General features: G+C 40.8%; 1 protein-coding gene across 2 annotated transcripts in view; it reads right to left on the minus strand.

The window, feature by feature from the left end:
* Positions 1-14,776, minus strand: part of PPM1H (protein phosphatase, Mg2+/Mn2+ dependent 1H) — a 141,607-nt gene that overhangs the window by 35,202 nt on the left and 91,629 nt on the right. For both annotated transcript variants that reach the window (XM_064508461.1, XM_026092367.2), the window contains exons 5-6: positions 8,085-8,169; positions 728-846 (exon numbers count right to left, since the gene is read on the minus strand). In XM_064508461.1, the coding sequence (XP_064364531.1) occupies positions 728-846; positions 8,085-8,169 (204 nt within the window). The remainder of the gene's footprint in view (positions 1-727; positions 847-8,084; positions 8,170-14,776) is intronic.

Genomic DNA, 14,776 nt, shown 5'->3' on the forward strand with positions numbered 1-14,776 from the left:
AGAATGCTAAAACACAACCAGCATGTAGTGGAAGACCATTTGCATATATAGGATCTTTGCATTTATAGGTCACATACCGAGTACATACAGCTTCTGTAACTGAGGGGAGTCACTTGAGAAGGAACCTCTTGAACTGACACAAAACAATGAAGACATTTAGCCACAGACAAAAACTCGTCACTCCTCCTGTCTTCAGTTCATTAAGTCAATGCTTTTCATTCAAGCCTTTTTACTTTAGGCTGGCTGTGACTTTTATTCAGATAGGCCAGCGTCTAAAACAATTCCTTAAGATTAGCCAAATCTGAGGCCATCTGTACTGGAATATGGGAGGCAGCTCTTCCCTTTGCAAGCATTTTTCGTCATGCAAAGGAAAAACAGCCCACTGATCCAGAGTCTACAAAAAGCTGCTTCCAAGACAGGAAAGCTGTTCAGCTTTCAGAAGGATCCCCTGGCACTTCTACCCTTTTAAGTGCTTTTTTCCACTTTGAGTGCTCACATGCTAAAACGAGCTGAGGTCCCGGCTGCAGAAAGAGGGCTCCAACGTATTTAAAATATTAGCTTCTAAAAGAGAAATGCATTTGAAAGAAGGAGATACCTCTCCTTACAGTACATGCACAGGTATACCACCACCTTTAACTCAGACAGGTTTATGCTAATCACAAATGCATCCAAAGCAGGCATCGGTGGGGGAAGGCTGATGCCAGGCAGCGAAGGGTCATGTTCTTACCAGCCGGTCATGTTGAAGTCGCGGTAGAGCATCCTCTTTCCAACCTCCTTGCGCTGCACCCTCCGTGGAAACTCTAAATGCGTGAACTCATTTCCCAGCAAGTGGGGCTGCATGTAAGCCTGTGGGCAAAAACCAAGCCACAGATACCACACAAATATCATAAAACAAGACATCATCTATTTTTAATGAGGTAATATTACCCTCCCTTCCCGCTCCCCCCTCCCTTTCTTTTTTATACAAGGGAGATGACAAGCTCTGTTCCAGCAAACGGGGTTCACGTACACCAGTCCTGATGGACTATCTTGCATCCAGCAGCAGCCGCCACAGTATGAGTAGTCCTCTCCCCCTCAAAATCTCTCAGTTGTTCTCCTCCGTTCTCAACATTTGGGATTACTAAAGTACACTTCATCCAACGACCGTGAAGGAGCCTGTGGAGCTAGAGAAAGCAGAGCCATCTCCTTCTGTGGGTCAGGGAGAAGGGAATGGTTGAAGGCCAAAGGCACAGAGCACCTCCGTGGCTGGACAGGTGCTGGAGTGGTAAAGAAGCTCAAGCTTTCTGATACCCAGCTCAGCTACGCTGACAACACACACCACCTACTATTAGTACCAGTCTTTATTTAATCTTCACTGTCTCAAGAAAAGTGAAAAACAGCTCTGTTTCCTTTTTCCAGCTGAGCATGCTGCACCCCATCACATGAGAAACTGCAAACAAACATGACTCACACACCTTCTTTTCTTGTTTTCTAAAAGCTACTTCTTTCACAAAGAATATAATTTAAGAAAAGTAGCAGCAGTTTTTAGCTATAACCATAACTAATGTTTTTGCCAGTGTTGACATTTGATCGCTGTGGCTACTGTCCTTTCTGGTGCGTTGCTGTCAAGATGCCATGAGGTCTCTTTGGCAGCAGCCTATGATCATATCTGATAACCAAGCACTTCAGAACTGATTGTTCTGCAGAAGGCAAGGCAGCTTAATTTGCTTGTCCAATGCACAATTTTATTTGGGATTTAGGCACAGATCATCTGATATGATAGGTTAATCCTTTCACATATTGTATTTCTTCTTACTGAAATAACCCTCACTCATTTCTAGCATTTGCATAAACAAGTCTTTCCCCACTCCTTCTCCCAAAACACACTGCGAGTGAGTTCCTCAAGTCAAATTGGTTAGAGAGCCCTAGCTGAAAAAAAGTCGTGTGTCTCAACCTTTTTGCAGATAACTCTCTTTTCTTGTCCAGACAGTTAAGGCAACAAAGTCTGTCTTATCTCCAGTAGCAGCTGCCATCAGGACAGACCAAACGAGCTGGCTTTAGTTTCTGGGCTTCTCATCAATCTAGCTCTCATCAAAGGTGAGTGGCAGGAAGTACTGGAAGCCCTTATTGATCTACCTGGCAGCTATCACACAGAGAGTTCCCAATAAAATATTTCCTGCATTTAAGGGCTGAGCCTGCTCCCACTAAATTTAATGGGAGTTGGAAGAGGCTCAGCACATCACGGCTCGACCCTGCTATCGAGTTGTCGCTGCTGCCTTTGCCAGACCCCACCACTGAGCTCTGCCGAGACACAGCGCTGGGAGACTGCTCTGCGCAGCGGACAAGGCCGGAGGCTCCTTTCAAGAGGCAGCTTCCAAGCACGCAAGTGTGATCTTGACATCATGATCCCTTCCTAGAACAGGGGCTCCATCAAATTCTCCCTCTGCACATGGTTAAGAGAATTACATTTTTTCCTGCTATCTACAGCCTGCCAAGTTCCCTCTCGACCACATCCAGCTGTTCCTCTCCAGGGCCATCTAATTGGATCGCTGTTCCTCATTACAGAAATGACTGTGAAGTACTACTGACTTTTCAAAGCTCTAGCAGTACTCGTCCAGATGAGGCTTTTTTGCCCTTTCAGAACTTTGGATTCTTTTCAAAAGTATATGCAACATTGCATTAGTTTTTATTCCAGTTGCAATGAAGACATAACATCCCCAATGATTTGTTTGATGCATTGCTCTACACTGACAGGAAAGAGCTGGACTTTCTTTTGTACTATTTATTCTTTGCAGTTGATGGTACTGTAAACAATGAAGTCAATAGTCTGCTTAGAAAGTGTAATGCAATTCACTTTTTAAAATACACAGCCTATCTTGATTAAATCGTTACAAACCACTTCTAGCTAAAGACCAGTGTTGTCCATCTACAAAACAGGAAGTCTTATTTTACTCAAAAGGCTCATACCTGACATCAAAATGGAGTTATTTAACCATCAGATTATCAGATTACTTATTACGCTGGATCACAGGTCCAGAAGAAATGAAGTTAGAGGCTTTTAGCATTTTTCCCCTTGAAAACAAGAATTTCCTTCATTGAAAAGGGAAAGCAACTGGGAGAGACTGCATTTCATAAAGATTTATTCAGATGGAAAGTCTGAGGTCACAAGGGAAATAAGATTAATAAAGCTGGCAGAGTTACCAGTGGACTGCTAATGTTCAAATAAGATTTCTTTTCCGCAGCCAAGCCTCAATGCTTGATTTACAATCTAGGGAGATCTTAACTTCATTCTAATATTTTTGGTATCAGTAGAACAGAGGGAAAAGAGCAATTTGGAAGCTTCTGGTGGCTGTGAGCTGAATTCTTATGTGAATAATTTTTAAGTTATTTTTGATGTTTCACTGGTAATTCTACAGAGAGCGGAATGTTGTACTATAAACCTCAGCTCTGACTTTTCAGTCTGATTTGTTGAGAACTGTTCTCTATTTACAACGCAGGGCTCTTCTCCCTCCCCACCCCACTCAAACTCTGCTGTGCAAGAGATTCACAAAATCAGCAAAAAGCAACACTAAAAATCTACAGATCTTTAAAACAGACATACAAGCAGACACAAAGAAATCCCTTTAAATGATCAAATGAGAATCAAAAACCATAAGTGAACTAACTACCGGGCATGATATTTTCTGTATTTTTTCATTTATTTAGGCTCAATTTCAAAGCACCTTTGATAAGAAACATCGTTCAGAGAAGGCAGTATCACTTACCTCCTTATTAATAAAAAACAGTGTTTGCCAAACACTTTATATATCCTTATGAGTCACAGTCAGACAACATTGTTACTCTGTGTTGTGAAACTGGAGTATTTTCCATCATTTTTCTTTCCAAAGCTATTAGTTTTTTGGAATGAGTCTGGCATATTTTGTATCATATGTTTCTGGTACTCAATCATTTTATGGTAAACTTTATGGTTAGATGTATTACATCCGACATTAGCTGCATAAAACAGTCTGCTCAAGGAAATATTAGCCATGTCTCTTTCAAGAGGCCATTTACTTCCCGCTGTTTCCCTTTTTTTTTTTTAATTAATATTGATCAGCAAAAGCAAATATGGAACTAAGCTAAACAGACTTGCACATTAGTGTCCTAGATAACTACGTGGCAGGGAACGTTGCACGTATCTTATTGTACCTTGCAAGTGTCTTTCCCTCATCTCTTTGCCAAGTCCTGTGATACCTTTTCCAGCTATTCCTGAAGGCACTGCTCTGCAACATCATGGGCACTAATTTTCACTGTGTTACATGGTATTTTCAGACTTGCTATTTTCACCTACATCAATTGTATCGTATGTTATCATCATCTTGTGCTATTTTCTCCAATCATATTTTCTCATACATGGTAGTAAAACTCAAAATAGCATGTGTAGCACAATATATCCAGGAAAAGTTCTATAAATTAAACTTTATTATTATATGGCTACATTCACATTTAAGCAAAACAGAGGTTACAAAGTCAAGGAGGTGGTAGTAGAAGGAGCAGACTCCATCTCTGGATTGGTCTTTCCTCTGTTATGAAAGGACAGGACCCTTTCCATAAAATGATGCATCTCTTTTACCATAGTGCTGCATACTATATCAGATTACAAAACAGTTCTACACTGGGTGATGCATATATCTATATATGCATCATATGATCTATAAACTGTAAGAGAATTAAGCAGCAGCTGATTTGTAACTGGAGCACTGAACAGATTTGGGAGATGCAGGTTCATCTGTTCTGGCTTGGATTTCCCAGGCATCCTTCAGTAGATAAATTAACAACTAAATAAATTAGTAAGTAGTAAATTAATTCAGTAGATAATTAATTATCACTTAATCCTCACCTGAATAAAAAAATAAGAATATACCCTCTGTGAACTCATGTCTGTCTAGGCTTGTGAGACATTATTTGCTTGGTGCCAAATGCGACGAGTATCAGGGCTCATTACCACTGATGGCTGCCCAAACTCCACTGGTATTGAACTCTGCCCTGACAGCAGCAGCACACCATCTTTGGTCTCAGCCGTGAACTTTTGGGACACTGCCTGGCTACACGCATAAATAGAATACAACAGCATCGTTTTGACCTCAAATGACATCTCTGAAGAGCAACTTTGATAACTAATAGTGATACACCCATCTGCAATACTCTCATTCATCATTCATTTTAAACACACTTTCCGAGGAAGTAAGTAACAAAATCTATGCCATTTACTGTTACAGTTTAGGCTCTCAGGATTGAAATTAATAGCCTCCTTAGAAGATAAAAGGAAAACTGTCTCTAGCAATCTTTGCCCACACAACTGCAGAATGCACCAGAGCAGTTCCCACTCAATACTGGATTTTGTTTTCTCTCTTAAGACATACTGATATGGAAAGCCAGACCTTTCTGAGAGTAAACACTATGTAAGCTTCACATGCCACAGTTTAAAAAAAGGCTTGTGATTGACTCATGATGGGAGGGAAGCATTACATGCACTGAATCTCTTTGGAAGCTGAAGGACCAAGGTGTAACACTTTCACACCTTGTATCTTTAAGAAATGCTATTTGACTGAAGGATTGCCTTTTAGTGCAACATCCTCACAAGCTCCCTGATGCAGAAGCCTGCCTCGGCCCACCAGCGTCCATACGGTCTCCTTGAAATCAGTAGGAGAACCCAAGGAGCTGAGGTGCTGGAGCTGTATGTTGTCCTCTCTCTGCAAAAAGCAGGGCACATGTGGAGGCTGAGGAATGAACATGACCAGAGTTACTGTAAAGTCTGAATGACTGGTTGTAAAGAAATTGTTGTTTTAAAGCTGCCATGCCAGAGACCTATGCCCGGGGCCATTCTTGGATATACAGCAATAAAATTGTATTAAAACAGGAGTTAGATATAGAAAACATTTACATTTTTTCCCCGAGTTATTCAAACAGTACTAGCTGGAACACATTCACGTCTAAGGCTAGGCTGGAGGGCTTTATATAGTGATACTCACAGGACCTAAACAACTCATTAGCCTGCAGACTTCTTTGCACAAGGAAGTTAGAGCCCCCAAAATCACGGCATGAATACAGAAGATGCTAGTTAACCTAAACCAACTCCCTGCGTGGCCAGAGTAGTCAGCAGGCACTAAAGGCAGAGTAGAGCTTCTTCGTCCAGACTGTATCTAACAGTATCTACACAGGCAGCTGATGTTTAGTAGTCAGTATGCTGCAAACTCATACTCTCCTTTTGCCTTTGCAATAACATCCCCATGTAAACAAGCCCTGAGGTGAACAGCATCTGCATTTATTAAGTAAAATATTTATGCTAAAATGATTAAGTGAATTTCTTCCTATTGTTTAGAAAGAACAGTGCAATGTTTTTGGAACAAAGAAAATACACTTTAATCGCAAGGGGCAGAATAAGTCCAAAGAAAGTAACTTCCAGATAAGAACTGTGAAAACGATGCAAGATGGTATAACAGAATGACACAAGAATCTACGGACAGCCCAAGATGAGTAAGGAAAATTATTTGGAATTTCACTTTATCTAAAGATCTCACCAAGACAGATGCAACCTTTGGAGTCTAATGTTTATGCCAACCTTGTAAGAAATTTGAAGTCTTTTTTTTTTTTTTCTTACTAGAATAAAAATGTTACTTATGGAATGTTATGTTTGAAATTATCTCTAATTTTGTTTCACGCTCTTGCTGTCTTGCACATATTTTCTTTGAACATGATACCCATAGCCCTGGCACATTTGCTACATATAGAAATAAAATAAACAAACAAAGGTAAAGAAATTTCCAAAGGAAACAGCAGAAATGCTTTTCAGATCAGCTGCTGTTTTCAAATACAAGCCAGCAAGGACATCAAAAGAGCAAAAAATCCCTTGTAGGCAATGCTTTATCTCTTGTTTCCTAGAGAAGTGCCAGACTCCCTAGATACTAAAGGCACTTTTTATTTTAAAGGAAAACAAATTATTTTAAATATAACTGAAGTATAAATATTTATTAGGGCTCCTCTGCATTTGGTTTTCTGAATATGAATACTCCCAAAGTAGTATTTCCTCTGAAATTTTCAGATGTGCCAGCAAACCTGACAAAGAATCGAATGTGACAGTTGCAGAAACTTCTTTAAAATTTTTCTTTAAAACCTTCCTCCCCACCTTCAACCACCTGCATTTTGCCTAGTTTCAAACCACAACGCTTGGGCCAGGCCGAAGATAAACAGCACCTTAAGAATAGGGAACTCCACCAGCCTTGACCTATGCACCTAGGATCAGACAAAGCTAATAATGAGCCTGCACTGGCTTAAGTTTGAATGTGTATCAGATAAAACCAGGAGACCAGAGGAAGCAGAGAAGAAATCTCTCTGCTATGTTAGGAATGATATTTTGATAAACAGCTCTTCAAAACGATTTGACTGTTTTCATGCAAAATAACAAAATCCATTTTGACTTCTGTTACGTTTGTTGGGCAGCTTCTCAGCCAACATGACTTGGTGTAAAAAGCATCCTGTATCTCCTCAGCTAGTCTCCCTGTTCCAGCTTTATGGGTTCTGCTACACTAAATAAAATTAGTCTTCCTTCGTCCATCCTACCCTGCAACCATTAACACTGACTGAAATCACCTGTAAGTTGGGTATCTTCTCCCTGAGCTGGCTCTGTCAGTATACTATTAGAGCAAAGGAATAAAACCCTGCAATAGTGCTCATGTATGTACAAAGAGCAGTCTGTGATGTTTTATACTGCCACACAGTAATCACTGGGATGGATTGAAATACCTCTGTGGCTTGTTAGTTGTGTGTCTGAGCTCTCATTATCCAACACCAATGAGCTGCCAAAGTTTGCAGCCAAACAAGGTACAGCATGCTGACTGACGGCCTCCACAGAAGAGAGAAGACCACTTTCATTGGGATTTGATCTATCTGGTTTTTCCTCCACATTTGCTGATGACTAAAGCACATACGTGGCCAGTCACCGGTGTTCGGCAGGTATGTGGCCCTCCACTGAGCCACAGTAATTCAGCAGCATGTGTCTGACCCTCAAGTATTACTGAGCAAAGCTTGTAATCAGCAGCAGCTGATTTGGTCCTCGATTCTCTTACCAGATACTGAAGTCGCTGGCGTTCGGTCTCTGGAGTGAATTCTGAAGACATTGGAATGACTTCACCATTTCGGATTATTATAGCCCTGTAATTGTAATAAAGCCTCATCAGTAGAGGAAAAAAAAGAAAAGAGAAAGAAAAACAACAGAAAACCATAGGGTACAGTCAGACACTTATTCTCTGCAGAGCCACAGTAAAATCACATCATTTCTTTTCTACTGAAGTTATCAGTAGAACAGAATAACAATTCCTGTCCTGCATCCTTTAGACTGGAAAGCAACACAGTATATTTGTATATGCCAAATTCATTTCAGAGCTCACAAAATCATGGAAGAAACAAAGGCAAGAGTTATTTCAGATGATGTCTACAGGGTATCCTTATTAGTGAAATCCAGACACCCAGAGGAGATGCTGCAGAATCACTGATTGTAGAACAACTCTTTGCAGGTTTTAATCCCAGTTGTGGCTGACACTGTCTAAACTATGGCTTCAAATGACTCATGCAAGCCACTTTCCAGTTATTGATTGGTCATATGTCATGTCAGAACATTTCTAGTCTAACAGCAAATGGAAATGGCAAAGCAAATCCTGTTTAACACAAATCTAACTAGCTACCTGCCAAAAGATGACAGGTAATGAAATGACTATAGATCAGCTAGATGATTTCACATACATTTCTGCAAATGGCACAAAGAAAATTCTCTCAAACTCCTGTCTGTTGCCTCTTAAAAGTCTGCTACATTGCATGCAAAAAGTGTCCAATTCTTCCCTGGTGCAATCCCACTGGCTGAAACGCAGTTTCAAGGGGGAAGAATTTACTGAGTGTTCCTGCTGCATTTATTGGTCAGGTATTCACTCACAGAATTGTATTCTCTTACCTTTCTATTATTTATGCAGTTCTGTACGTATAGCAACACTGGTGCTTTAGAACAGCTGGATGAAGCATGTACCTTCTCAAAGATTTTAACGCCCGATTTGGAGCTGCTCCCCACCTATCTGTAGATTAATTCAGCATTTGGATACTAGCAGTGTACCAACTCTCCTCTTGAATTACCACAGAATTTGGTTCAGACAAAACAAGTAACTGTCACTTGAATTCAGATTTGTACAAATTTTAAATCTTCTCCCTTCTGTGATCTTCTTGTCCGGTTGTTGTGATATTGACATTCTAGATTAGTTCTCTTGATAATTTCATCAATTTGTTGGCATTACTTCTATACCAGGTATTCTAATAGCACTGCAGTGCAACCAAGAAATATTGTAGACACGTGAACATTGAAAACTTAAGTTCTAAATTCAAAACATAGGCATCTTGTAGAAACCAGCCCTTGTACAGACCAGCTTTGCAAAATAAGTAGCACTGCGTAACTTCAAACTCATAACTTCCAAAGTCTTCTGGATACGATACTGGATTAAAATACTCTCCAAACCATCACCTAATATTGCTAGCATGCAAATGGAAGGAGCATTCCTGAAGAGCAAAGGAACTGTCCACATTTCTAAGACTAGATCAAAGGAGCTGATCAGATGGTAACCAAATTGCCACATACTAATTTAAGACACTTGTAAGAAGCCTATTGATCCTGTGTTTGTCTGAAAGAGCTAGTATAAAAACACACTCTGATGTAACTGCTAGTGTGTCAGGCTAATTTTTTAATTATTCTTTGCTTCCCCACTAATCACCATTTCATGAGAACTCTGTACTTTGAAGAGCACTTGCACAAGTTTGGGATTCAGCCTTTTCTTTGTGCATGCTGACATGGTTCCTATATAGGTTGATAGCTATCATTCTCGCTTCTATGGGTAGAATTGGGCCCTGAGGGACTAACATCATACAAAAAGCAATTCAGAGGCAAGTGGGTCAACCTTTCATGGCTTAACTTATTTTCACTAGAAATTGCAGCCACCTGGGATGAAAAGTACAACCCAGCACAAAAACCTGGGGGGGGGGAATTAAAGCAATGATGTTGATACCTGACAAAATAGAGCCTCCATTTATAGAGCCTCCATTTATAGAGCCTCCATTTATAGAGCCTCCATTTATGCTTTTCATTAATGTTTCCAGTGGTCAGACTTTACTTAACCTGAGAGTTACAACTGCTCCTAAGAGTCAAATGATTTGATCTGAGGCATCAGACAGCTCTAGATTTAGCAACGGGAAGGACGGAGGCATACCTACACAGGTCTGACTCCAGCTCCGGAGGGCTCAGTACCCTGTTATCGGCCTCAGGCTCCCCACACCAGCTATTTAGCGGTCTCATGACAGCAAGAGATATCTCTGACCACTTAGATGACAAAAGTGGACTTAGGTGCTGGCAGCCTCACCCGAGAGGCTGGGTGCGAAAGCCCCGGTCCAGGAGCTGCTCTGCTCCACCAGATTTTTTCCTATGACTTAGCAGACGCCGAATCAGGCCCAAATTGGGCTCGGAGACCATGTTGCCCTCTCAGTGACCTTGTGGTGACCGAGCTGCCAAGCCCTGGATGAATGCTCGTCCCACGAAACAGCGCTCCGAAAGTGTTCAGCTCCCCGTGTGTTGTGCAAATACGAATGTATTATTTTATACCAGAATACAGCTGTCCTATTAAACTGTCAGAAACAGCTACATAGGAAGCCAGAGAACTTGAAGAGATGCAGTGCCCAGAGAGCATCTGATTCTGCCATGTTTAATAGTGACATTTTAATTTCAGCCACGCTGGTGAGACACATTACGGCACAGCCACAGGGCGAGCCTGCCAGAGCAGGCTGGATGATTCATGCTCGTAGGGAACAAGTATGTCAACAGCAACAACATATTCTTTGATGACAAGGTTACTTCAGACCCGTACCAATCATTAATTTATATCAGCAATGAAGAAGTAATAAAAAGAAATAAACAAAGGAGGTTTTTTTGGCAGGGAAGGAAATCAGGAGTCGCAGGCCTGCAGCCCCTCAGCGCTTTGCCCTGTGGTGCTGGAGCCCTCTCCGCGTAACACCACCTCGGAGTAAGCAAGCGCACACTCCCCTTAACCCTCGAGGCCACTGAGGTCATTAAGTCCCTCACTTTGATCCCCTTTAGAAACATAATCTATGAATTTCACTCCGTCCATCCTCTCCCCTCTTCTGAACCCGGTCACTGAACTGCCCATAAAAGGTCCCCACCCAAGGAGAACCACAGGGCTGCACTCACCCTTTGCTTGCATAGATATGTGGTTGCACACAGAAAGAAAGTTCACTAATTTGGAGCTGGTAAATATTCACAAAAAAAAAAAGGATTATATTACCCCCCCCCCCCAAAAAAAAAGCCAAAGCACAGCTGAAGTAGTTTAAAATGGAACAAAACAAATATCTCTTTTTGTATCTCTTTTCCTGCCACTTCACTGTTACGAGTGTTTCTGATCCAGAAAATCCCAGCCCTGAACAACCAAATGCATGCAAGTGATATACCAGTACTCGGGACTGTAAAATGGTACCGACAGTCAAAGCAAATTCTGCAGTGGGCTACATCCTCTCAGCCACAGGCAAATGACAAGAAACATCCAGAGCCCAAAAGGCTGAATGAAAAAAATCTTCATAAAAATACATTTATCTTTTGGATTGACGTAACTGCATAGTCCATACTTACGAACTAGATTGTTGAATGTATTTCAACATTTGCGCAGAATCTTAACTACATGCTTATTTTCTACATTCAGATTTGATACTTTAAAGCAAAATTTGGTGTTTGAGGATATATCCCCTTTTTAAGTATGTGGTGAATGAGGCAACAAAAGGATAAAAATCTGCTACTGTGCTGTAGTGGCAGCCTCATGGTCAAGACATAGCAATAGCGCTAGTACAGAGAAAATATCAACATATCAATTGCTTTTGTATTTTTAATAGGGATAAAGCATCCACCTTTCCTTGAAGCAAGGAGGATTTTTTATTTTTTACTTTTTTTTTTTTTTTTTTTTTGGCATGAACACAATCAGCTGACAATTGCACCACATCCTTTCTGGGTTTCTTATAAGAAACAAAACAGGGAAACTCATACATTTTAGAGAAAGCTGTTGTTGGTTACTCTCATTTAATCATATAGAGAAAGAAACACTTTAGTGAACAAGGTCAAAAGTGTAATTTCATTGCCGTCATGGGTCTATTGGGATTCTGGTGTTCAAAACAAAGAGGCATCTCCTACTGTTAGGAGTATTCAGGGGACACCCTGATTCCATTACACACTTTTTCAGCCAAAAATGATTTGAAACGCAACATTAAACTGCACATTTCTACAATGGAGGATAAAAATCTGGTAAAGGCGACAAAGAGAGACCATTTGGAAAACCCTTTCTGACAGCGTATATCAATTCCAAGCCACAGGGAGGATGTATCCATTTTGTCAAAAGGTGTTAAGCGCTGTGCACTCTGTGCAGATGAAGCAGAAGTGCCTGGCCTGTCTGAAGAGGTATTAGAAATGCGTCAATGGAAAAGAAAGAGGGATTAGACTGACAGAAAGAATAAGGCAGGGTTTTATAACATTCAAAGGGGAACCAAGCAGTAGATTTTAATTGCACGTGTCACAAAATAACTGAGAAAAAACGTAAATCTTAAAACTATAGAATTAGTCTAGACAGGTACTTGTTTACTAGGGTAACTATATACATATACTTAAGGAAGCACAATGCTAATGTCTGGTGGACTTCAAACAAGCTTTTTTTTAATTGCTAAGAAAAATGATTATAAAAAGACTCAAAATAAGGTTTATCTCTCTCTCAAGTACTAGAACTTACAGCCATTATGATTACTGATGAGTTTCAATATGTTCAGAGCTGGCACCTTGGTTTCACTTATTACTAACTGGATTACTCTCCTTAATCCCACACAGACTCATTTCTCAACGTTTCTTTAGAAGCCAGGTGAACGCCTCATTTTATCAGCAATAATCATGGAACTATAGCGCAAAGCCTTTAAATGACTTCCATAATTCTACGAATCAAGGCAGACTGGGGATAGTGAAATAAGCCATTATACAAATATTTAACTGCCATTTAAAACACATCTCACTGATGCCACATCCATCACCATAAAATTCAGAGGTGAAAGCTGCAACCCTCAGCAACACCGACGGCAAAAACACCTTGGCTGTTCCCCATGCCCAATACCCAAGTGATGTTTCATAAACAACCCACTCCTACTCAGCATCTCCAGCAAGACAGAAACAAGTAACAACATAGGGAGGCGACAGAGACAATTAAAATCGCCGCTGCCATTATTTTCCATCTACTATCACTCAACGGTCCTGTCACCTTGGTTTCGCCACATTTATCAGTGTGAACATCAGGCTGTCCACAAAAACATTATGACAGACTAGAAATACTGGATCATTTTTCTTTCAACTGAACAAAAAGTCAGCGTTAACAGGGAATGCAGTCTCCCTGCTAGTGGCTCGTCCTGTGACAATTTTGTCCCATCTCATATGCCACGGCTAAAGCAGACTGCTCAGACGCATTCATTAATGGCTTGGGGGATCTTCTGCTCCCTCCAGGCAATAAAAGGTGCAAGAATTTGCCTTGGTTGGGAATTGCACAAAGGCAGGGTTAAAATAACTTCCTGCACCAGTGTGCTTTGGTATTTCCTGCACGAACAATGAGAGACTCTCCCAAACTTCTGCTAAGACCTTCTGCAGAGTCCTGCTCAGCAGCAAGGGGTGTCTGCCCAGGAGAGCGGCTGTGAAGGTCAGGGACCCCAATGCGGGGCTTTCACAGGTATCTGACTCCAGGGCCTCTTCTCCTTCCTTGCATCTGTACTGAGCTAACTGTGCTACACCGCTCTTGCGATAACACAAGCATCTCTCCCTGCTTTTGCAAGAGCTGTGGAAAGAAATCACACAATTCTGTCACTGCAATGAACCCGGAAAGTCTTCTTTCAGAGGCACTATGCAAGCAAGCAAGCTTTTCTTCTAGGCATGCATGTAAAACTTTATTTTCTTTCAATTTACCTGCCTCATTCACATTTACATTCCAAATGCTTATTTAGTCCTTTCCAAGGAAAAGGCCTTTGTGCAAAATGAGGCTGCTGATATACTCTAAAGCCACTATTTTGGTGGTCTGCTTTTACTAAATGAATCATATTATTTTTAATAAAGGATTACAAATAAGCAAGTAGAAGCTATTTCTCATAGCAAAATAATATTCACAGATTTCCACGAAAGCGCTTACTTCTCATTTACACTAGCACCTGAGCCAGTCAGCATCTTCCTTACTGCCAAAAATAATAGTTTTTACAACTGTTCTCACATTCCATCTCATGTATTGAGCTAACAACTTAGTAAGCAGCAGTTAAAGGGATTTGCTACTCCTGGAGACCTCCCTCTGCCCTATATATTGCATCCAATCATTACAGGCACTTACCTATCATCAACTCTGTAGGTAAATTAATTCAGCTGTTTCTATACCACCATCATTTTTTGATTTTAAATTAAATATAATACTAAGTTTGCAGGTTGTCCACAGAGGAGACAGCATGGAGAAGACATATCAACCTGAGATTTTTGACACCTGGAGCTGCATGTTTCCAGGTCTCAGTGTCTCTTTAGCTGGGTGTAGGTCGATTGCCACAAAACTCCCTCTTGAATGTCTTGCTGGTCTGATGTAATTTAAGTATGCAGTTACTGCTATTAGTAGCATTTGGCTAATTATTAGCAGTTGGCTCTACTAACAGTGTTTCATTTTAGGGCTAA

This window comes from Dromaius novaehollandiae, chromosome 1 (genome assembly GCF_036370855.1).
Source record: "Dromaius novaehollandiae isolate bDroNov1 chromosome 1, bDroNov1.hap1, whole genome shotgun sequence".
NCBI classification, from domain to species: domain Eukaryota; kingdom Metazoa; phylum Chordata; class Aves; order Casuariiformes; family Dromaiidae; genus Dromaius; species Dromaius novaehollandiae.